The sequence below is a fragment of the Ailuropoda melanoleuca genome, chromosome 15 (genome assembly GCF_002007445.2).
Source record: "Ailuropoda melanoleuca isolate Jingjing chromosome 15, ASM200744v2, whole genome shotgun sequence".
Lineage (NCBI taxonomy): Eukaryota > Metazoa > Chordata > Mammalia > Carnivora > Ursidae > Ailuropoda > Ailuropoda melanoleuca.
This window is the reverse complement of record NC_048232.1, coordinates 51,637-75,308: the sequence shown is the minus strand read 5'-3', so window position 1 is coordinate 75,308 and position 23,672 is coordinate 51,637. Positions and strand designations below refer to the sequence as shown.

General features: G+C 45.2%; 1 protein-coding gene across 1 annotated transcript; it reads right to left on the bottom strand.

Moving 5' to 3' along the window:
* Positions 1-3,493: 3,493 nt before the first annotated feature.
* On the bottom strand, positions 3,494-21,576 carry ZMYND11 (zinc finger MYND-type containing 11). The gene is made up of 7 exons (XM_034643473.1): positions 20,718-21,576; positions 19,766-19,884; positions 14,648-14,855; positions 14,251-14,319; positions 13,274-13,546; positions 12,827-13,012; positions 3,494-4,622 (listed from the first exon to the last, which is right to left on the bottom strand). Exons 2-7 carry the CDS (start codon positions 19,852-19,854, stop codon positions 4,500-4,502), a joined length of 948 nt encoding a protein of 315 aa, XP_034499364.1. The 5' UTR covers positions 19,855-19,884; positions 20,718-21,576; the 3' UTR covers positions 3,494-4,499.
* Between the last annotated feature and the right edge of the window lie 2,096 nt (positions 21,577-23,672).

Sequence of the window (23,672 nt, the reverse complement as noted above, 5' to 3'; positions counted from 1 at the left end):
TCTGCCTGTTACCAAATGCACAGGTGGACGAGACTCTTCTGGGTCCTGGGCACAGGGTGCTGGATCCCACAGCAACCATAAAGGCACTGTGGTTGGTGGGTAGATGCCTGATTCTATGTTGAACATCTTACCACAGTGCTGCCAGTCTAGTGTTCCTCTTCTTGTCCTGAACATAATCTCCCTCATATTTTTCTTTTCTCATTAACAAACTTCTCAAGAGCACTGTTCTCTGATCTTCTGTGGTCACCGTGCAGTTAACCCTTCGCTATTCTCTGGCGCTGTGACAGCATCCCCTCTTCCTGTCCTTCGGCTTCCTTAACCAAATCTCTCTTATTACTCTCCATGACCCTTAACCCTGTAGACCTCTTTAGCAAAGCATTTTTTTCTAACTCTTCCTGATTTTAAAAGTAATATGCATGGTAAAAACAGAAAGGAGAAAAATGAGTCATCCCCAAATCGATACTGGGTCTTCTGTAATGCTTTTTTTCTCTAACTCCTGCTCACCTTTCAAAATTCAGTTTACAGATAAAATTTGTAAGCCTTCCCTAATTCTTCTCCCTTCTAAATTTTGTGCTTTCTCTATATCCTATAGTCCCGTATTTTTTTTCCCCTCAATGCACCCAAGTCTGATTTATAAGTAGAATGTTGTATGTATCTGATGCCCTCACTAGATCATAAACTATATGGGGACAAAAACGTCTATTCTGCTCATGATTATATTCTCAGCATCTAATACAGATGCCGTAGATCAAATAGTGGTTAAATGAACAAATTGATGTTTACACTGTCTTCTGAATTCCCTTAGCGTCCTACACCTTCAGTTACATTCCGCCCTGTTCTTGGAAGATAGGGACTGTTACCATTGCACGACTTTACTAAGCCACCTACAGTCTTCCCGGGGCTGATATTAGGAACATTATTCTCGACTTTGAGCAGCTCTGGGCCTCAGCTTTCTCTCCAGTGTGAGATTAAGAAGTGGGACTGGACAAAAGTTTTCAAACCACTCTGTAGAGCCTTAGTGACCCCGAGGACCCCTTCCCAGGGCTGCCTGATTGAAATGTCATACTCTAAATCTCAGATGCTGAACCAGACCAAGAGCCTACCCTCAGCTCAAACTCTGGCAAAAATGGATTATTTCCTTGTCAGCTGCTGGGTATCGAGTAGGCCCTTGAATATACACTTGCTTAATGAAGACTGCCTGTGGGTAAGGCAGGGAGGGGGGCATCACTTGCTAAGACAAAGGGCTTTTTTGAGATTGCTCTGTCACCTGTGAATGAAATGTGGCTGGTCCAGATGAGGACAGCTAAAAGCCTAAAACACAACTGGATTTTGAAGACTTGGTACAAAGCAAGCATGTTAAATATCATTAATTGGTATATTAAATATTGAAATACTTAGACATATTAGATTAAGATGTATCACATTGAATGTCACCTGCTCCTTCTAACATGGCTACTAGAAAATTTAAGATTACCTATGTGCCCGACATTATAGGTTTTCATCTGACAGTATTATTTTGTGGTTTTTATTTAGCGTGGTAGTTTTGTTAGTTTATGTGCCCCTTCAAAACCCTGACTCTCAGCTGTGATCCCTGACCAGCAGAGTCAACATCACTCGGAAGATTGTGAGAAATGGCAGAACACCAGCTCCACCAACCCCAGACTTACCAGGTCAGACTTAGCGTTTTAGTTGGATTTCCAGGTGATCTGCGTGCACGAGTCTGCAAGGGTCTGATTTAGGTGACAGTCACGGACCCCCACTGCCTCCCTGCCCATCAAACATCTGCCTGTCCAATCCCATGGATCAGGGATTCTTAACCTAAGGGACCAGGATCCTTCTAGGGTGTGGGGAGCCAGTAGATGGGCCCTGGGAATCTGTAAAATACTGACATTTTATGCAGCTTATTTTGTGAACATAGGTGGCTTTTCATGAAAGGATGGCCATGTCACCAACACTTGGGAAGTGGTAAGCAGGGCAGATGCTGGGGATGGGTCCCAGCAATGTTCTAATAAGCTCTCCTGTGATCCTGACGTCCAAAGTCGAGAACCATAGGACAAGGTACTAATGAGGGCTATGCCGGGTAACGTGTGATGGTCTGGAGGGTGACACTGGCCTCCATAGACATGGGCATCATGGGATGGATTTGATGCAGGATGTGGTCAGTGTTCAGCCTAGCATAAGGATTAAGAAAATTGGCTTTGGAGTCAGACCTAAATTTTTCAAGAAACCATGAAAGGACTTTCAATCTTTTTGAGGACTGACAAAAGTCAACTCAAATGCTTAAGTGAATGATTAAGACCCTGCCTCCGCAGAAAGCTGAACTCACCAACGGGTAACCTACAGTAAGGTCACCATGTGAGAGCAAACCAATGTATTAAAGCCAGTTTTTTTTAAATACATTTATTAACCAATGTTAACACATTAAATGGATCTATATATTGCTAGTCAGAGCAGCTTACAAAATGCCAGAATGCATCATAGAACTGGACAGCCACAATGAGTAATTACAATGTGCATAGTGGCTAAGCTCAACACCTTGATATAGCTTTATGATTTGCAGAAAATTTTTAATAATGATTCCTAAAACAATCAGTTGTAATTTTACCTAAAACTTTTACAAAACCAGGCCACAGTCTTTTTTTAATTTTTTTTTTTTTTTTAACACACAGTTTTCACGCTGTAGTAACTTGGAAATGTGCAACCGTGTCAACGGAGACAAAAAAGCCAAAGTAACACGAATCTTACGTTCATGCAGCTATCAGTTAAATAGTACATACTCTGGAATGATTTTACACCAAAAATATTTCCACAGTAACTTGCTCTCATAGGGGTGGATCGAAGTTTTAACTTGAAAAACAATCAGAGAAGGTAAGTATTCTGGGTTACAACGTCTCAGTCAGACCACGGCACTATGGCGACGCGGACGATCACACAGCAATGGCGGGGTGGGGGGGAACGAGACGCCCAGTCGCTGCCTAATTCAGGCGCGGTGCTGAGTGGGCCGCCGGGCAGCAGCTTGTCGATTAACTCGTGTCACCACCTCAACAGCATCAGGACTGGATGGAGGATTATTTCACAGAAGACTTAGTTACATTTTCATCTTTAGAGTGACCCTGACAAACCTGGAGAAAACTTTTTAAAAGGTTTTCCTCCTGATTCGTTCACTTCCATGATGTGTGATTGCTTTAATAAATATCAAAGGTCTAAATAAATATTTACAAATTATTTCTCTAACCTTTAAAAATAACTAAATGATAAATGGGAATTTGACTTGGTCTAAGATCAGTCTTCAAAAAAAAACAAATGGTGAGATTTAAAAAAAAAAAAGTAATTTAAGTTTTCCTGGCTGAATTTTATATATCTATGTATAAAAAAATCAACTATCGATCCATTCCTATTGGTAATGCTTCTTAATCCAGACATTCCGCAAAATACAGACTTTTTACAAATCACGGCATCTTTAATACAAGAAAATTAACATGCATTCTTCTTCATTCTGTGTACAGTGATGGAGTTCATGAGTAGGCAATTAGCCATTACTACAAACATAACGGCCTCTGTGAAGCTTAAGTGCTTTCTTTCCTTTTAGTATTAATTTACAATATACGAGGTGACACCAGATAATAGGCAATCAGATGATACTTGGGGAGGGAAGGGAAGCATTAAAGAAATTTGTACGCCTCATCTATAATTTCATGGATGGATAAAGGTAGTTTTTGGCTTTTTATTTTTTATCTTGTTACAAGCACTCATGTTAGGACAAAGATGAAATGTGCAAACTTTAAAATTTAAATATTCATTTTCTCTAAGATCCAGCTCAGTAAAAGATTACCCCAGTTCCCTGCAATTTTAAACTACAAGATCAAAGCTAATAATTTGTTATAAAAGTTATATATTGAAAAGAAATAATGAAAAACACAATTGGGAAATATTTAAGAAAAAATATGCAGGACTAGCACCTGCTGTGTCAACCCTGTTCCCTAAATTCAATCATATACCCACTGGCATAACCAATAGATAATGCCTTTAAACAGTAAAGGAAGCTGAACAAAACCAGCTCAACAAGGTTAAGAGATAAATTTCACATCAAGGTAGTATGTTTTATTTCTGAAACAGTTCTGTAGTTCTTACATTCAGATCTATTTTAAATGTGTCTTTGTTAAACTCGCTTGTATTCACCTGTTGTTTTTTAAAGATCTGTTGTTTAAAGGTTAAAATCTCTGTAAAACCTAAAAATGTTTTAAAATTTGCTGAAAATGCAACAAATTCTCAATTAAAATTTATTTAAAATAATACCGTCCACTGATGTTACTTTTACCCCCTGAAAAACTCCGGAGGAGCATTAACAAAAGATTTAAACTACTGTGCAAAATTTCTTCACGAAAAGTGTTTAAAGGCTGGTGCAAAATGGGAAGCAAATTCTAAACAATTTTGGCTTCTTGGAAACAAAAACCGCTGTGTCTGAGAAGAGTGCGTGTGGTGCCCCGGGAGACCTGCCTTCATCTTTTCCGGCGACAGGTGCGCTTGTGCTCGGCGTGCCAATGCTCCTGCTGGCACTTGATGGAGCAGTAGGACGTATTCCAGCAGCAGTGGTACATGGCCTCCTCCTCACAGTTGTAGCACTGCGGAGAGAGACCAGCGTTAGACCTGCAGGCTCCCAAGCTCTGCTCGCAAACTTCAGCTAGTGTGGCCAAGACCACCGGAGTGTGTGCTCTGCTCTGCACCGTGCCGAACGGCAGGAAGCAGTGGGGCCATGGGAGCCGCAGCACTGAGTCCATGAGCAGCAGGTGGGAACGTCCCGGGCGCATCAACATCTCACCTCTACTTATCGCCATCAGCATATAAATCTAAAGATCCAGAACGATGACGGCGGGAAGCAGCACACATCTCTGCCCGTGTGGACGACAACTGCATCGTAGAGCCTGTCTTAAGTAACTACTTTGGAGTCTATTGAAGGTTTCCAACTTCTCGGGGAAGCTAGGGACAGTAAATTCTAATTTTGGTCAGTACCAGCTCTTAGCTGCATCCCACCTCCAGCTTCATGGTGGGAGCTGTGTATATGCAAAACTAACCGCATCGAAGGGGAAGCTTAGGGGGCACGCCCAAGGAGAGGCTCAGAAAAGACTGCCTCGGACTGATTCTCAGCACAAAGACAGCCTACAACAAAAGTCAGCAAACCTGAAAAGGAGGCTAGAGTTACCACATAATTAGATCCAAATATCCAGCGTTCAGCCTCAATAACAAAAAAATGAAGGTATATAAAGAAATAGGAACATCCAAAGGGGGAACAAAAAACTGTCCCTGAAAAGGCCTAATAGCAGAGATATCAAAGACTTTAATACCTATTTTAAAAATGCTCAAAGAACTAAAGAGAGATGTGGAGAAATTTAATGGTGTGTAAACAAAATGGAAATACCACTAAAAAGAAACCAAAAAGAAAATGTGGAGCTGAAAAGGCCATTAACTGAAACACTGATTCTCTAAAGACAAGAGCAGAAGACAGGACAAGAGAAAAGACCAAAGTGAGCAGAACCTGAGGGACTGGGGGACACTGTCCAATGTACCAAGATACATGTTCTGGGAATCTCACAGCAGGACATAATGGCTGAAAACTTCTCAATCTGATAGACGCTGTGAACGTAAATATCCAAGAAGCTCAAGGAATTCCAAGTCAGAGTCAGAGTCAATGAGACACACATCAAGACACGTTATCTCCAAACATTTGAAAGCCCAAGTTAAAAGAGAATCCCGGAAGCCTACAAGAGAAACCGCCATATGCAAAGGTCATCAATATGTTATCACCAGTTTTGTCATCAGAAACTCTGGAGGCCAGAAGGCAGTGGGCTGATATCTTCAAAGCGTCAATGCAGAATCCTATATTCAGCAAAACTGTCCTTCTAAACATAAGGGATAAATTTTAAAATTCCCAGATACTCAAAAGCTGAGGGAACTTGTGACCTGCCCTGCAAAAATGCTCAGGGGAGCCTGACAAGGTGAAGGGAAAGAACACTAGCCAATACCTTAAAGTTGTTCAGAAAAACAATAAAGATTACAGCAGAGATAAATAGTATACAGAAAATCTGTGAAATCTAGTGGGGTTTTTTGGTCAATTTTATTGATCCTTTCAATCTTTTAACTAGATAGACTAAGAAGAGAGAGGACTTGGCCACCAGGATGGCTCAGCTGGTTAAGCATGTGCCTTTGGCTCAGGTCATGATCCCAGAGCCCTGGGATTAAGTCCCACATCAGGCTCCCCGCTCAGCAAGGAGTCTGCTTCTCCCTCTGCCTTTCACCCTGCTTGTGTTCTCTTTCTCTCAAATAAAATCTTTAACAAAATAAAGAGGACTTAAATTACTAAAATCAGAAATGAAAGTGGGGACCTTACCACTGATTATGCAGAAATATGAGGATTTTAAGAAAGTACTATTAACTATTCCATATTAGAAAACTGAAGAAACTAAAATGGGCAAATTCCCAGAACAACAATACTTACCAAGGCTAACTCCAATTTAAGCATACTGAATGACTACTAAGTCTCTCAATACAAAAAGAGCCCTGGATTTGCTGGCTACTCTAGTAAACTCTAGCATATAGTTAAATAAGGACTAATAGCAATACTTCCCAAACTTTCCCTAACACTGTAGTACAGGAAATACTTCCTACCTCATTCTGGGAGTCCAGCATAACCTGACACGAAAGCCAGAGAGACACTACAAGGAACAAACACTAGAGATCAGGGTGCCTTAAGAATATTAGCAAATGGCACTCAGCAACATAGTAAAAGGATCCTACACCAGGACCATGTGGGACATTATCCTATAATACGAGTGATTCAAAATATGAAAATCAGTGTAATACGCCACATCAACATGAGGAAAAAAAACCTACATGATCATCTCAACTGATGTAGAAAAAGCATCTGACAAAATGCAACACACCCTTTCATGATAAACACTCCTCAACAAAACAGGAACAGAAGGAAAGTGCCACATATGAAAAACCCACAACAGACATCACACTCAGTGAAAGACTAAACGTTTTTCCTCTAGAATAGGAATAAGGCAAGAATGCACCCAATTTACCACTTGTATTGAGCAAAGTACAGGAAGTTCTAGCCACGGCACCAGGCAAACAAACAAACAAAAATCCATACTTGAAGTGAACTTATCTGTTCGTATATGATTTGATCTTTAGGGTTTTCTACACATAAGACTACAGAACAAAGCTATCAGGACAAATGAATTCCATGTAGCAGGACACAAAAGTCATAAAATCAGCTGCATTTCTAACAGGCACAATGACCAATCTCAAAAGGAAAACTACGAAAACAATTCTGTTTAAAATCGCTCAAAACATGGACGGCACTGGAGGAGATAATGCTAAGTGAAATAAGTCAAGCAGAGAAAGACAATTATATGATTTCTCTCATCTATGGAACATAAGAACTAGGAAGATCAGTAGGGGAAGAAAGGGGGGTAATCAGAAGGGGGAATGAAACATGAGAGACTATGGACTATGAGAAGCAAACTGAAGACTTCAGAGGGGAGGGGGTGGGGGAATGGGATAGACTGGTGATGGGTAGTAAGGAGGGCACGTATTGCATGGTGCACTGGGTGTTATACGCAACTAATGAAGCATCGAACTTTGCATCGGAAACCGGGGATGTACTGTATGGTGACTAACATAATAAACATTAAAAGAAAAAAAAAGTAAAATCGCTCAAAGAAGAATAAAATACGTAGGAATTAACCACGGAGGGGAAAAGTCTGCACAACGAACACTACCAAACACTGAGAGGAATTCAAGACACGAACAAATGGAAACACAGCTCGTTGGTGGACTGGAGGACGTCATGCTGTGAAAATGTCAGTAGGACCCAACGCCATCTGCGGCTTCAGTGCAATCCCTACCGAAATCTCAATAAAACGTTCTTCAGATATAGGAAACCCATCCGAAAATTCGTGTGGAATCTCAACGGACCCCAAATAGCCAAAATAATCCTGAAGACAAGAAGAAACTGGAGGTCTCACGCTTCCTCATTTCAAACCTACTACACAAAACTACAGTAACCAAACCACGTGGTACGGGGCATAAAGACAGACCGACGAGGGGAGGCAAACAGCCCAGAAAGAAACCCTCACGTAGACAGTGAAAGGACTTTTGACGAGGATGCCAAGACCTCTCCATGGGNCCCAGAAAGAAACCCTCACGTAGACAGTGAAAGGACTTTTGATGAGGATGCCAAGACCTCTCCATGGGGAACCGACAGCCTTTTCAACAGACTGAGCTGGGAAAACCGCATCCCCACATGCAAAAGAGGAGGCTGAGCCCCGATTAACTCAAAATGGATCAAAGACCTCAATGTAAGGCCTAAAACGATAAGCTTCACGACACTGGATTTGGCAATGATTTCTTGCATGTGACCAAAGGCACAGGCAACAAAAGAAAATACAAAGTCGACTTCATAAAAATTCATAAAAATTCTAAAATGTTGTACATCAGGAGACACTGTCTACAGAGTAGACTGAGGAAAATACGTGTAAATCATACATCTGTAAGCAACTGATATCCAGAATATATACAAAACTTCTGACACTATCAAACAGCCTGACTCAAGAACGGGCAAAGAAGTTGAACAGACACGTCTCCAAACACGCAAGAATGGCCAACAAGCCCACGAGCAGATGCTCAAGGCCACTGAGCACCAGGGAAATGCAAATCAAAACCAAAACGAGGTACCGCCTCACACCTGTCAGACGGCTAGACCCAGAGAGATGGGACACAACAGGTGTTGGCGGGGATGCGGAGAAAGGGGAATCTGCGCGGCCGGTGGGACGCAAACCGGTGCAGCCACCGTGGAGACCAGTATGGAGGGTCCTCCACAAAACTAAAAATAGAACGGCCGTATGACCCCACACTCCACTTGCGGGTGCAAACCCCAAACCACTGAAAGCAGGGTCGCCAAGAGCTCTGTCCGCCCGGGCTCGTACCAGCATCAGCCACGACAGCCAAACGCACGGGGGCAACCCAAGTATCCATGGACGAGCACGTGGGTAACCACATGCGGGGTACAGCACATTCCGGGAGGCGGGCATCGTCCAGCTTTAAAGGACATCTTCCGTTTGCCACAACCTGGGTGAACCTCAAGGACGACGTGCCGAGTGAGACGGCCAGGTGCAAGAAGACAGATACGTACGTTCACACCGGACACACTGAGAACGGCCACAGCCATAAGGACCAAGCAGAGTGGCGGGCACCAGGTACGGCTTCAGATGTGCAAGGTTGTGACGGCTGCATGATGACGAGTGTACTTAATCCCACTGAGGTGTTCACTTAAAATTCACCAGCTTCACCATCATTATGTGTATTTTAGCACAATTTAAAAAAAATGCAGCCTCACTTCTCCTTGGATCTCACCCCCACTCTGCTGCTGCCCTTCACAGTCTCTGTGAGAAAACTGCCTAAACCCTATTTCCAGTTATTCTCTCCCCTTTCACTCATTCCCCAGTGGCGCACGGCACCCGTGCTCGTCACATCACCTGACCCCTCCCCCCAGCAGCCCTCAGTTTGTTTCCTACGATTGAGAGTCTCTGGGGGTTTGTCTCTGTCTCATTTTCCCCTCCTGGCACTAACTATGTAAGAAACAGCCCTTTCTTTCTCAAACCCACGGCGATCAGTCATCCATACCTCTCCCGGGTCTCTCCACTGGATGTCTGTACAAGGTCACTTACAACCCAAAACTGCTCAGTTCCCAGCCTTCCTCTTATTTGGCAATAGCTGGAGATACGCTGGCTGTCACAACTGTGGCAGGGAGAAGCGGTGTTACCAGTGCCCAGGGATGGAGACATGTAGGGATACAGGGTGGCTCGCCCCGCCCCCAGGACCTTTGTGGTCCAAATGTTAGTAGTATTGAGGTTGAAAACGGGTCTACACACAGGTGAAGAATCCATGTATTATGGACTGTCTGGACATGGACAAAGTACACATGACAGTTCCAAGCTGAGTTGGAAAGTAAAGGTGGGATCCCGGACAGCTGTGGTGAGGGTGCAGGCACCAGCAAGGAAGGACGCTGTGCCCGGGCTATCCTTCAGCACTCGGGCACGGGCCAGGCAGGCAGGCAGGACAGCGCATGCGGACTTGGGAGTCCTGGGGTGGGACCAGAGAGAACAGCCTACGTGTGGTACTAACATCCTACCCGCTAATTTTCTTCTTCTCTGGATATGCTGTGCTTTCTTACCAAAATGAATCTTCTGAGATTTCTTGGAATCTTACTGCAATTTCAGTAAAGTTGGAAACAGCTGAAATGCATCCTGAGTTTGAATCTTGGGCATGTGCTAATTAGTCATGAGTTGGGACCAAGGTTTTTAACTTCTTAGTTTCCTCATCTTTAAATAGTCTTTTAAGCAGCACCATCCTTTCTCTCAAGTATCCTGACATTTACTTACATGGATCTATTTCAAGGGGATACCATCCCTACTGTTCCTCAGTTGTAGCTCATCGTAACATCCATTTTCCGGCACCTGCCACACCGCAGTACTTTCCTAAGACGTGATTGTAAGAACAGTTTAAAACCTTTTACCAGTATACTAGAAATGACATGACAAGCAGAGTGTTTTTAGACACTCTGTTTAATCTCATAAGCTTCAAATTTCTCATCTAAAAAAATGGGTAAATGGAAAGCAGTCTGGTACTGGTAAAAAAAAAAAAAAAAAAAACACAGGTGCATAGATCCAGGAAACAGCAGAGCCCAGAAATGAATCCGCATGTACATGGTCAATTAATTCAACAAAGGAGGCAAGAATACAGAATGGGGAAAAGGCAGTCTCCTCCATAAATGGCAGTGGGAAAACCGGGCAGCCACATTCAGCAGAATGAAATCAGACTACTTTCATAGCCCAAACACTATCGTTAACTCTGACTAGACTAAAGTTAACCCAAATGGAATGTAAGACCTGAAAACATAAACTTCTAGAAGAAAATAAGCAGTAAATTCCTTCACATCACTCTTGGCAATGATTTTTTGGATGTGACACCAAAAGCAAAAGCAACAAAAGCAAAAATATATAAGTGGGACCGTATCAAACTAATAGCTTCTGCACAGCAAAGGAAATAATAAAATGAAAACGTAACCTAGGTAATGGGAGAAAATACTTGCAAATCCTGTATCTGATATATGTGGTTCATGTCCCAAATAAACAATTCCTACAACAGGAAAAAAAACCACCTGATTTTAAAAATATGCAAAGGGCCTGCATAGATCTTTCTCCAAAGACGACATCCGGAATCATGAAAAGATGCTCCACCTCACTCGTCATCAGGGAAACACAGACCGAAACCACGGTGAGGTGTCACTCACACCTGTCATAGTGGCTAAAGTCAACAACACAGGACATGACAGGTGTTGGTGAGGACGCAGAGAGAGGGGAACACTGTGCACTGCTGGTGGGAATGCAAACCGGTGCAGCCACTGTGGAAACCACTATGGAGCTTCCTCAAAAAGTTACCAAGAGAGCTACGCTGTGACCCAGTAATTCCACTGCTGGGTATGTGTCCAAAGGAAATGAAACGAGGACACGGAAAAGATAATGGGCACCCCACGTTCACCGCCGCGTGTTCACCAGAGCACACAACCTGAGTGTCCGTCGGTGGATGAGTGGTCAAAGAGGGTGCAGTTCGTACACATACCTGGCGGAGAGGGAAACCCCGCGGTTGTGACGGGCCGAGACGCACAGAGGGAGGGCAGCGCTGACAGGTGGCATCGGGTCGCCAGCTCAGCTTCAGCGGCCGCACAGCTGGGAGACGCTACAGCAGCAGTGCTCTCGTTCCCTGCAACAGCTGCCTCCTCCCACTTCTTCGATTCTTTAGTAAACTTACAGGGGTTTCTTCCCTTAAGTCTAGCGCCTTTTTCTAGCTTTCCCTCGTCTTTGTGTGAAGACAGAACTACAGACACGGTGCTGGGGCTTGTGCTGATTATCTTGCGCACACCTTCATTCCCATCAGGTGATATTTATTTCCTTACTCATCTGCTTTTCCTAACATGTTCTGAATTATATGCTAAGTTACCTTTTCCTTTCTTTATCACAGTATTTATAAGGTTCACTTTCCTGAGGGAATATTTCCTAGACATGGAAAGACCCTCTTCAGAAAATATAGTCTGGATCCCATGAAGAACCACAAAACTTGTAGTAATTCATTAACATTAAAAGACCAAGTTATGAGTTTTGGGAAGCAAACGTTCTCCCGAACAGTTAGCTGAGATGGGAGGACAGGTGTGCTCAGAGCTCCCCATCCAGAGGAAGAGTCACAAACAAAATACCGCGAAAAAGGAACCGTGTGTCAGATTCTAAGATGAGGTTGGGGCCAGTGAGATGTCACCATCCAAAAGTAAACTGAGTGAAAAGAATCTAATATATAAATGTTATGCTGCAAAATCTGACAATCCAGTGTTGTCATGTGGACACTCAGCGTTTCAGGACTGAGCCATCATCGTCAGGAGTGAGCAGGCAAACGTCAGGGCACAGGATGCGCACGGCTGTCCCTCAGATGCACCAAGTATGTACTGAAGGTCCACACTCGCGAGACAGTACCCTGACCAATCCTCAGAAACGCGGGACGTGGAGTTCACAGATGAGGACTGTTGGTAAAAATGTTAAAACTCTAAGCTGATCATTTCACATCTGATCTTACTTCATGTATCAACTGGCCATACTCCACAAGGTCTTTCTGAGCTGATTTTCATCTCACAGCGTTTCACTGTCTGCATGCTGCGGGGGGCGGGGGGGGGGCGGCACGTGCACGAATCAGACTGATACATACGGAGACTTACCCACTGCTTCTTCTTGGTCTGAGAAATCAGTTGTTTGTGCTGTGTTGCTAGCTTCTTGATTTCTTCTACAAATTCTTCTTTACACTTTTCCTTTACTTGCTTACATTTCCTGTCCATCTCGCCCTGCATATTGGCTACAGCTTTACTTACAGCTTGTCGCTTCTCTTCTTCCATTTCGGAGCGCAGCTGCAATGAAAACCGTACTCCATAACCCGTCCGCCCTCGATGCACACGGACCCGTCCCTGAAAGAACCTGCTTCACACTTTCTACTTAGGGGTGTACCCCTTCCCTTTATCTCAAGAGCTGTACACGTCTCACATGAAGGAAAACAAGTAGTATTATTAACTAAGACGTATAAAAGGTGTTTTATGATGTTCCTGTGAGCACTGCTACCCGCCATCAGAGAACTCCTGTCCCGCTCGGGGTCCTTGGGAGGGCGGCTCTACCTTTTCCAGAGCTTCCCGCACAACTCTTTCTGTTTCTCGCTTGTGGTCAGACTTCATTCGGTCTTTGAAGTCGTTGAAAATCTTGGTGTACTTGTCGTGGCACATGCTCTGACACACCCCATCGCTGGTGGTCTGTGTGCTTCGATGCAGCATTCGTGGGGAAGAGGCACTTAACTTCTTGGTCTGAGTGGACACGGAAACCTTTTCGATTGGCTGAGGCATCGTGGGGATCTCCTGGCTGGAACTCACGGCTTCTGTTTCCGGCTCTGGTTCCTACAGGGCAAGGACAGGGCGTAGATGGGACCCGAGGCCACCAGGTCGTCCACGGGTTTGAGAACGAGGTCGGTCAGGCGACACCTGTGCTGATGAACTACTACCCACTACAACCCATGTGACCAAGACGGTAAATTCTGTGTATTTTACCACAAATAAACCAACAAAAAAAACCCCAAACTTTCTATGCAATTAATAGCCGTGATAATTTCAAATAGGAACTTCATTTATAATTTTGTTTCAAATGAACACTATGGTCTTTGCTTCTCAGATAAACAAAAATATCATATAAAATATAAAACTGTTATCAATTTAGAGTCACTACTGTGGATGAGATTAACAGATATCCTAAAATTCTAAACCACTTCTCCCACGATAAGCCTTTGGAATTGTGCCGCAAGTAACCCATGGTTTTAGAGCATGAATATATAATTTTCAAAGGCTGAGCTTACACCTTCCTCCAGTTTCTCAACGTTGACCTAACTGAAGGATTGGATAAATGCTTTGTTCTCAATAATGCTGAGTAAATATCAGAGCTCAGACACAGATTTGGATGTGTGCGCTCTTCTAGTGACATGGGTGGGCACAAGACGGGGTCCCTGACGGCAGTTTTCACGAGCAGGACCGGAGCTAACCGTCGTGACTGGTGTGGGAAGCATGTCCTAGAGCAATGCCACCCGGACATGGCAACGTGGGCAACTTACTTCTTTTTTGGGTTCCACACTTTGATTACGTCGTCCTTTCTTTGCTCTGGGTTCTTGAGTGACCTTTAGCTATGGGATCATAAAAGGAACGGCACATTAGTGCAGACAGTACGAAACACTGGCCATGGGCCCTCCGGTGAGAAGTGAGTAACCTGCTCCCTTTCGCATCCTTTCCCTCAAATCCACACGGTCCCCACACACGGAGCTCCCGCACAGGGGCGGGTGGTGGGAGCTGGTGAGTTCCCACACTGCCTGGGCCGCCGGCGGCCTGTGGGCTTCAGTGGTTCCCCCGGCAGAGCACTCGACCGACGTTTGTACAGAGGGAAGGTGCACCATGCGCCCTAACCGTGCTCCCATCCACAGTGACTGACAGGCAGCCTCTAGCGGGGACACCCACCTGCTCGTTACTGGTGGACGAGATGCTGGACTCTGCCTCCTCCTCCCCTCGGTCCTCATTCTTGGACTTCCAGAACCTTCCTTCACGAAGGAAGCGCTGATGCAGCTCCAGCTCGTCGCAAGCCTTCTTCCAGCCCATGCTGCGTTTCACGTGCAGCCGGTGAACATTCACCGTGATGTCCTGTATGTTTTCAGACGGGATCCAGGCCCTGCAAGGAACACCGGAGGCACAGTAAGAAACTTCCAGAACGCCAGTACACTTACCCAGTGCCAGGGAGGGCCTGGGGCGACAGCACGCCATGAAGCCGTGGGTGACAGCGGCCATGCAGACTCTCGCGGAGGAGGCGGCAGGTGAGAACATCCGCAGAGCGGGACGGCTCCCACTGCTTCCTGCAGCAGGCCGGCGTGTCACAGCTCCTGTCTGCTGGGGAAGCCCCCATCCTGGCTCTGGGCAGACGAGAACCGGGACCGTGAGTGTCCACGCATGGCACATACAACACTGCCCCCCACTATGCGGCCTTTCTAGCACATCCACGTTCACTACACAAACAAGGACTCAGGAAGAAGCGTCTGTAACGTTCAGCAGCCAAGAACTCAGGAAAGTTAAGAGTCTCTCAATTATGTGTAATACTGATCCAAAATTACTGGATGCAGAACTCTGTGCAGGTCTGCTGGGGAGAAGCCTAAAAACTTAAGAACATGTTCCTGGGCCTCAGAGCTTGACAGGACTCCCCGGTGTGCCCACCGAGGGCACCACGACACATTCCACGATAAACGGGGCCTGACCGCGTGACCCTCCCTCCCCAGCAGCGGGAGCTGCTGCCCGGACGGGCTGAGCTGGTAACTCGGGGCAGGATGGGGCAGCACTGTTCCACACGCAACTTCTGCTGGGAAGGGAGTGTGTCCGAACTGAGAAGTGAGGACAGCACAACGTGGGGTGTACCAGGGGGGACTCGGGGGTGCTCCAGGGAGGAACAGGGCTGCAGCGGGGCTGGACCTCGAAGGACGCGCGGCCTCAGGAGGGGAGAAATGCCCAGCAGAGGGAACGGCACAAATGGGACAGAACACGGCAAGGTGCACGAGACTGTCTCTAGAGCATCAAGGACAAGGGGCGGAAACAGCACCTCAAACACAAAGGTTTACTCTTCTCAGTCTTCCGTGTAACTGCACGCGGTCAGCTGGACTGCTGGCCTAGTACCACCGGGTTCAGAGAGCCCTGCCTGAGGACCGAACGGATCGAGGGAATCAACGAACACAGGCTTCCCCCTTGCGGCACAAGCTATCTGCTTCACATTGTGAATACAGGTCATAACGTTACACCCTGACAGCTGGAACTGGGAAACCGCAACACGTACATGTTTTTAAATATTCCGTCCACAGTGTCTCCCCTGACGTGCGTGCTTCATCAGAAACCCCCCAAAGTAAACGACAGTTTAAGAACTCCGAACTCGAATACAAAGCCCACAGATGAAATGTGGCTCGTGGAAGAGCCCCTTGCCATGTGATCTTGAGTTAGTTCAGTCTTTACTCTTGAAGACAACACTATCCACTGAGTGCCTACTGTCTACCAGGCAGTCAGTCAGTATGTTTTCATTTTTTAAAAGCAGTGTTTTTGAGACTGATTTCTGCCGTTAGCAGTCCCGACTGCCTGGGATGAATCTGTGGCCTATGAGAGTATTTCTTCTCCTTAAATTATCTATTTATCCCTTGGATATAATAAAATGGATTCACATCTGTTCTTCACAGGAGGCCTCACCGTCTCAGTGCGGTTCACACGGGTCCTGTTCTCTTGGAATCCCCTCCCTGACTGGAGGCAGTCGCGGTCCACTTTGGAACAGCATCACAGGTTGTGCAATACAGTCTACAAAAACACCCTAGGATGTGGGGTAAGCCTGGTAAGAAGGGGTATCTACACACTGTCAGTCCTGAATGCTCCGAGTACACACATTCTCAGACGGCTCGGTGAGCCGTTGGACTCGCGGTGCCGTGCTTCCTCCTGCCTGTGCCTCCCTGCCGGCCCCCACCCCCTGCAGCAGAGTCAGCCCTCTCCCGCTACTCCCTCCTCGAGAAGGCAAACCCTGTACACCCTACAAGAACCGCTTTCTTCCCGGAGTGTGACCGTTTGCTCGGGGTCTGGAGGGCAGCGCGTTCTGTACGGGGCATACAGAAGCCTCGAGTCCAAGGCCATTTTTTTTTTTTTTAAAGATTTTATTTATTTATTCGACAGAGATAGAGACAGCCAGCTAGAGAGGGAACAAGCAGGGGGAGTGGGAGAGGAAGAAGCAGGCTCCTAGCAGAGGAGCCTCACGTGGGGCTCGATCCCATAACGCCGGGATCACGCCCTGAGCCGAAGGCAGACGCTTAACCGCTGCGCCACCCAGGCGCCCCTCAAGGCCATTTTCTTGTATAAGATTGCTTTCTCCCACCTATGGATGAAGATAGGATGAACTGGCAAAAGTACTTATGAGCAGTGACGTTGAGTAACAGTGCGAATGTACCAGCACCACCGAGATGGTCACTTAAGAACGGTTAAGTCGTAAAAATTACATGAATGAGAATTTGCAGCTCGGGCCCTTATTAGCCATCTCCTCTCAGTGTGTAACATGCTGCTTCATTAAAACTCGTGATTTTAACTGCATAAGGTTCGTTTTTTTTTTTTTTAAAGATTTTATTTATTTATTTGACAGAGATAGAGACAGCCAGTGAGAGAGGGAACACAAGCAGGAGGAGTGGGAGAGGAAGAAGCAGGCTCATAGCGGAGGAGCCTGATGTGGGGCTTGATCCCATAACGCCAGGATCACGCCCTGAGCCGAAGGCAGACGCCTAACCGCTGTGCCACCCAGGCACCCCATAAGGTTCGTTTTTTGATAAATCAAGTATTCTAATAAGATACAGTGTAACTTTTAAGATCCGTCCTTGCCCTTTAAGATCATGTTGGGCACTTTAGGTAGTGAGGAGCAGAAAAGGAGGAGGATTCTGGATCTATCGTGAGGCTGCTGACTTTCGACCGCTGAGTCGTGGACAGCAGGGGTCTGTCCCGTGCACGGCCCCTCACACATGAGAACAGCGTGCAATATGCGTAACATACCAAGCATGTTGTCAGAAAGGCTGTTCTCAGTGAGCTTCTGGGGGAGTCAACAGTTAGCTGTGAATTTCTGACTGTGGGGGGCTGGGTGCCCGAACTTCACTCTTGTTCGAGGGTCCACTGTATTTTCTATGATAAAGCCCTCAGAGTCCCATCTATCCAAAACTGCCTCTATTAAATCTTCCAGGAAATAATAAATTCAAGGAGAAAAAAACCTCTGGAAATGTAATGTTATGTTGTAATTCTGTCTTCAGAATCCAAGTAGATTAGCTCACATATTCTTTTAAAATATTATCTGAATATACTAAACGACATAAAAATACTTTGTGGTTGAAGATACCGTGAGGCTGTCTGAACACGCACGAAAACCTGTGAAAGGCAATAAACAGGTCGAGCATTTCACAAAAGGCCTGAATTCTTGGGTCACGTGGATATCTGCCATAACGCGGCCCTTTATGACGCCCCTGCTGCGTACCACGCACTCGGCTCAGGTCACTGTGTATAAAGATTTCGTTAAACCTTACAAAAACTCTTTTGAGACAGGTCTTACTGAAGCCCTCACCGCGGGCGAGGGACTAGACAACGGGTCCGCGACGGGAGGACAGGAGTGGAGCCGCGGACACGGTCCTCAGCGTCCCTGCCTCGCGTGCACCGCCTGCTGCCTGTTCTGACAGCTGACGGCCCGCACCGGGCGTGACGTGCTGAGAACATTAAAAACCATCACAGCTCAAACGTTCACTTTGCACCGAATGGCGGCATGACTTATGTCTCCTGTCCCGACAGCGTCCACTAAGCATGCGTCTGTCTGTGAAAGAGCAAAACTACTTTTTTGGAAATTAGTCACAGGTTTCTTGCCACTAACTTTTCTTTTTTTTTTTTTTGCTTGTTCATTTATTTTTTAATTTTTTAAATTCTTTAAGTTCCATTAAAAATTCTTGCCACTAACTTCTATTTAAATTAAATGAAGTCTGTGGAGAGGAAGGCAGTCCTTTGCTGTGTAGATTCTCACAGCGGGACAACGGCACAGACCCCGTGTCTCAGACACACGGAGGGCACCGCGCAGACTCACAAAGGCCTTCAGGCCATGTCGCGGACGCGGCGCCTTCCCTGTGGCCTTCCCTGTGGCTGCCGAGTCTGGGAACCCTCGTCAGCGTCCAGTCAGCCCTACTGGTGACAGTGACACTCAGAACGATACTTCACTGCTCAGTAAATGTTAAGGCCTTGACGTCACAGTGAAGGAGGCAGCTACGGTCTCATAGCATAGTTCACGTTCTTTGTATGAAATAATGTGCAAACGTTTATGGTAACACAAACAGTTTCTCCTGCTGGGATACACATATCCTTACACGATAAAAGTGTAAACTTTTAGACTCCGCTACATACATCTCCCCAGCAACAGGAGCCTTCACATCTACGCTGGAGACAAGGCCTGGGAGCGACACGCGTGTAATTCTGAACACACATTCTTAGAGCACGGCTTCGACATGGCCTCATGCTTCCGAGTCAATGACTCGTGTGTGGCTCTGAACCGAGCTTTCAGAAGACGACTGAGACCACATCCCGTCATCTCAAACTGCGGAGCGGCCACACCCTGGGAGTCCTCCCAAACCCCTGCCCCACCCCCACCCCGCATCCCACCGCGACAGCACTGAAACCACCAGTACCATTTCCGGAAGTCACTGTCAAGTACGTGCTGACCCACCGGAACTCAGTAAACATTTTATAAGCCAAAACCACCAAAACCAAAGAAACAGAAGGTAAAAACAACAAAGTATTAGTGATGTCCTATTCCGGTTAATAGGTTTTATTACATTTTCCCCCTGTACTTACGTATTCTATCAAATTCTCAAAAAAGGAAAAGATAATTAACATAAATCAATCAATAGATAATAAGTGGGAAAAAAAAAAAAAGGCGACGTGTGATTTGTTTCTCCAAATTAGAGCAAGTTTCAGGCTGTCCTCTGAACACCGAGGACCACCTGGCAGGTACCAGGGTCGCTGGGAGGTCAGCGCTCACGGCAGGGCCGTGCTCACCTCTGGTGATGGTGGCCAAAGAAGCGGACGTCCACCTGGTTGTCCTCCTTCTGCAGCACTTTGGCGGGCCAGAAGCCAAAGCCTTTCATTTTAGCCCAAACGAGTTCATGATTAGGTATCTGGAAATAAAATGTTTTACCACGTCACGTTATTTTTAAAGTATTAAATACAAGCACATCATTAATAATGAGCAATCTAGTAAGCACAGTCCATTATGTCAGGAATATTTTTTTAACTCCTGAACCCACAGAACTTTTCCTCAGGTTGATTCTGCCTTCAAGAAAGATACCAAGAAATTACAATCTGCACAGAAGCAGCGATACAGACCCTCGGCTCTCGGAAGAGAGAGCCTGCAGCACTTAGGGACAAGGCAGTCCCCGCGGCCGGCCGAGGCCTGTGAGTACAGTGGCGACACCGTGTCCTCACTGATTTGGGAGATGCAGACCAACAGCTGGGAGCCGGTTAGGAAGGGAGAGTGAGGCCCTGCTCCAGGCTGACCGAATCACAGACGCCCAAGTGCCTGGAAGCACAGTGACGTCCTGGAGAAGCAGCCTCTCACGCCCAGGGTCTGCGTGTTGCCCCTCCGATCACGGGGAGTGAGCACCCTCCTGAAATCGTGCCATTCCGGGGGTAGCACACAGCTACCAGCACACACAAAGCCTTACACTTCTTGTGCAAGAATGAGGGGAGAGGCAGAAATTCACTCCGTAATATAGTAAGGAACCCAGAGCTTATTCCTAAGTTCCTCATTTTAAACTCAGAAATGGATAAAGATGCCAAGTTGTTAACCCTGTGTTTCAGGTTTTATGCTCATTAAAACCATATATACTATGATACAAAGAAAAATATCTTGGAAGGATTGTAACCCTTAAGCAAACTGGAAATAAACTTCCTTAGAATAGCATATCACACACTTAAGAGGTAAAAAACAAAATCACAAAATTTCACATACACAAGGATAGCAGAACCAATTGTCAGGACGAGCATTTGACAAATAGAAGCAATTCTTGCAAAGCTGCAGTTCATCCAGCTAGAAAAGAAAAGCAACTATTTTAGCCTCCATAAAACATGAGCATTCAACCATATAAAACACATCGTGTAAACTGACAAACATTCTCTCTCATGTGCATCATCAGTCTTGAATTTTCCTAAGCTTAACTATTTCATTTTTCAATAAATCCTGGGCAAGCAGCCACTCTTCCATTCACACCATCTGCATGTCTGACCTCCACTCCCAGCCTGGCCCCTGCTGTCCCACCAGTCAGCACTCACACGAAATGCTGTGTCCTCAGACAGGTCCTGCTGACCTGCCCGTCATAAATACCCAGTACCACCAAAAACAGCAGCCCTTACGCTGCCTCGTTCCTCATTCTCTGCTTCAGTCCTTGTGTGCCTTCCTAACACTCCTTCGTGACTTGTAAAGAAATGTATTTTGTTTCTTTTTTGAGTGTTTTCTTCAGAGTACAGCCCCACGAGCAGAAAGCAGTACCTCAACCACCATTTTGTCCCTAACACACTGCACAGCCCAGAGCAGACACTCAATATTTGCTGAATGAGAGAAAAAACAGAGGTCAAACTTGAAATCAAGGAACGAGTTTTTACATAAATTAAGACACTTTTGCAAGATTAGTATGGTTTCACATGAGTTTGTCAAATCAAAAGGATCTTCCCTACTACATATTTCATTTATTGTATAAATACGTACTTTGTGGTTTGGGTTTTTTTTTTTGCTTGTGAAACCTATATAGGAACTCAAACATGAATCTTTCATTCGAAGAGGTAACATTTCTGCACAATGAAGGAAACAATCAACAAAACGAAAAGGCAACCTAATGAAGAAGGGGGAAGATATTTGCAAATGATAAATTCAATAAGGGGTTAATATCCAAAATATATAGAGAACTAACACACCGCAAAACCAAAAAAAAAAAAAAAATCCAACTAAAAATGAGCAGAAGAACTAAACAGACATTTTTCCAAAGATGACATCCAGATGGCCAACAGACACATGAGGAGATGCTCAACGTCACTTGTCATCAGGGAAATGCAAATTAAAACCCAATATCACCTCACACCAGTCAGAATGGCTAAAATCAACAACACAAGAAATAACAGGTGTTGGCGAGGATGTGGAGAAAGAGGAACCCTCTTACACTGTTGGTGGGAATGCAAACTGGTGCAGCCACTCTGCAAACCAGTATGGAGGTTCCTCAAAAAGTTAAAAATAGAGCTACCCTACGACCCAGCAATTGCACTGCTGAGTATCTGTCCAAAGGAAATGAAATCACTAACTCGAAGAGATACGTGCTCTCTCACGTTTACAGCAGCATATCTACAATAGCCAAGATATGGAAGCAGACCGAGTGCCCATCAACTGATGAGTGGATAAAGAAGATGTGGTATACTATTCTTCTCAAACTATTCCAAACAACAGAAAATGAAGGAAAACTTCCAAGCTCATTCTATGAGGCCATTACTACCCTGATATCAAAAGTAGATAAAGACTCCACTAAAAGGGGCGCCTGGGTGGCACAGCGGTTAAGCGTCTGCCTTCGGCTCAGGGTGTGATCCCAGCGTTCTGGGATCGAGCCCCACATCAGGCTCCTCTGCTATGAGCCTGCTTCTTCCTCTCCCACTCCCCCTGCTTGTGTTCCCTCTCTTGCTGGCTGTCTCTATCTCTGTCAAATAAATAAATAAAATCTTTAAAAAAAAAAAAAAGACTCCACTAAAAAAGAGAACTTCAGGCCAATATCCCTAATGAACACAGATACAGAAATTCTTAATAAAATGTTAGCAAATTGAATCCAACAATACATTAAAAAAATCGTTCACTACAATCAAGTGGGATTTGTTCCTGGGCTGCAAGCATGGTTCAATATTCACAAATCAATCAACATAATTTACCACATTAATAAAAGGATAAAAACCACATGATGATTTCAGTAGATGCAAACAAAGCATCTGACAAAGTGCAACATCCATTCATGATGTACAAAGTACATCAACCCTCAACAAAGTAGGTACAGATATAATTCAAGATATAATGAAAGCCATCTATGAAAAACCCACAGCATCTTCAATGGGGAAAAACTTGAGAGCTTTTCCTGTATGGTCAGGAACACGACAAGGACGTCTGCTTTCACCACTGTTACTGAACATAGCACTGAAGTCTTGGCCTCAGCAATCAGACAACGGAAAGAAATAAAAGTCATCCAGAGGCGCTGGGTGGCTCAGTCAGTGAAGCACCTGCCTTCGGCTCAGGTCATGATCCCAGGGCCCTGGGATCGAGCCCCATATCGGGCTCCCTGCTCAGCGGGGAGTCTGCTTCTCCCTCTCCTCTCTGTTCGTGCTCTCTCTTGCTATCTCTGTCTCTCTCTCAAATAAATGAATAAAATCTTTTAAGAAAACGAAGAAAAGAAAAATAAAAGTCATCCCAATCGGCAAGGAAGAAGTCAAAACTTTCCCTATTTGCAGATGACATGATAGCCTATATAGAAAACTGGAAAGATTCCACCAAAAACTGCTAGAACTGATGCACAAATTCAGTAAAGTCACAGGTTACAAAATCAATGTGCAGAAATCTGTTGCACATCTATACACCAATAATGAAGCAGAAGAAAGAGAAATTAAGGAACCGATCCCATTCACAATTACACCAAAAACAGTTAAGATATCTAGGAATAAGCCTGACCAAACAGGTGAAAGACCTATACTCTGAAAACTATAAAACACTGATCAGAGAAATGAAAGATGACACAAAGAAATGGAAAGGCATTCCATGTTCATGGATTGGAAGAACAGATATTGTGAAAATGTCTATACGACCCAAAGCAATCTACACATTTAATGCAATCCCTATCAAAATAGCCATAACATTTTTCACAGAGCTGGAACAAACAATCCTAAA

Coding starts and splice junctions, on each gene's coding strand:
- ZMYND11 (XM_034643473.1), bottom strand. CDS start 19,854: ATGAAAGGCTTTGGCTTCTGGCCCGCCAAAGTGCTGCAGAAGGAGGAC. Junction 14,320..14,647: donor CGTCCACCAGTAACGAGCAG/GTGGGTGTCCCC, acceptor ATGATCCCATAG/CTAAAGGTCACTCAAGAACC. Junction 4,623..12,826: donor AGACCAAGAAGAAGCAGTGG/GTAAGTCTCCGT, acceptor CTCTCTCCGCAG/TGCTACAACTGTGAGGAGGA.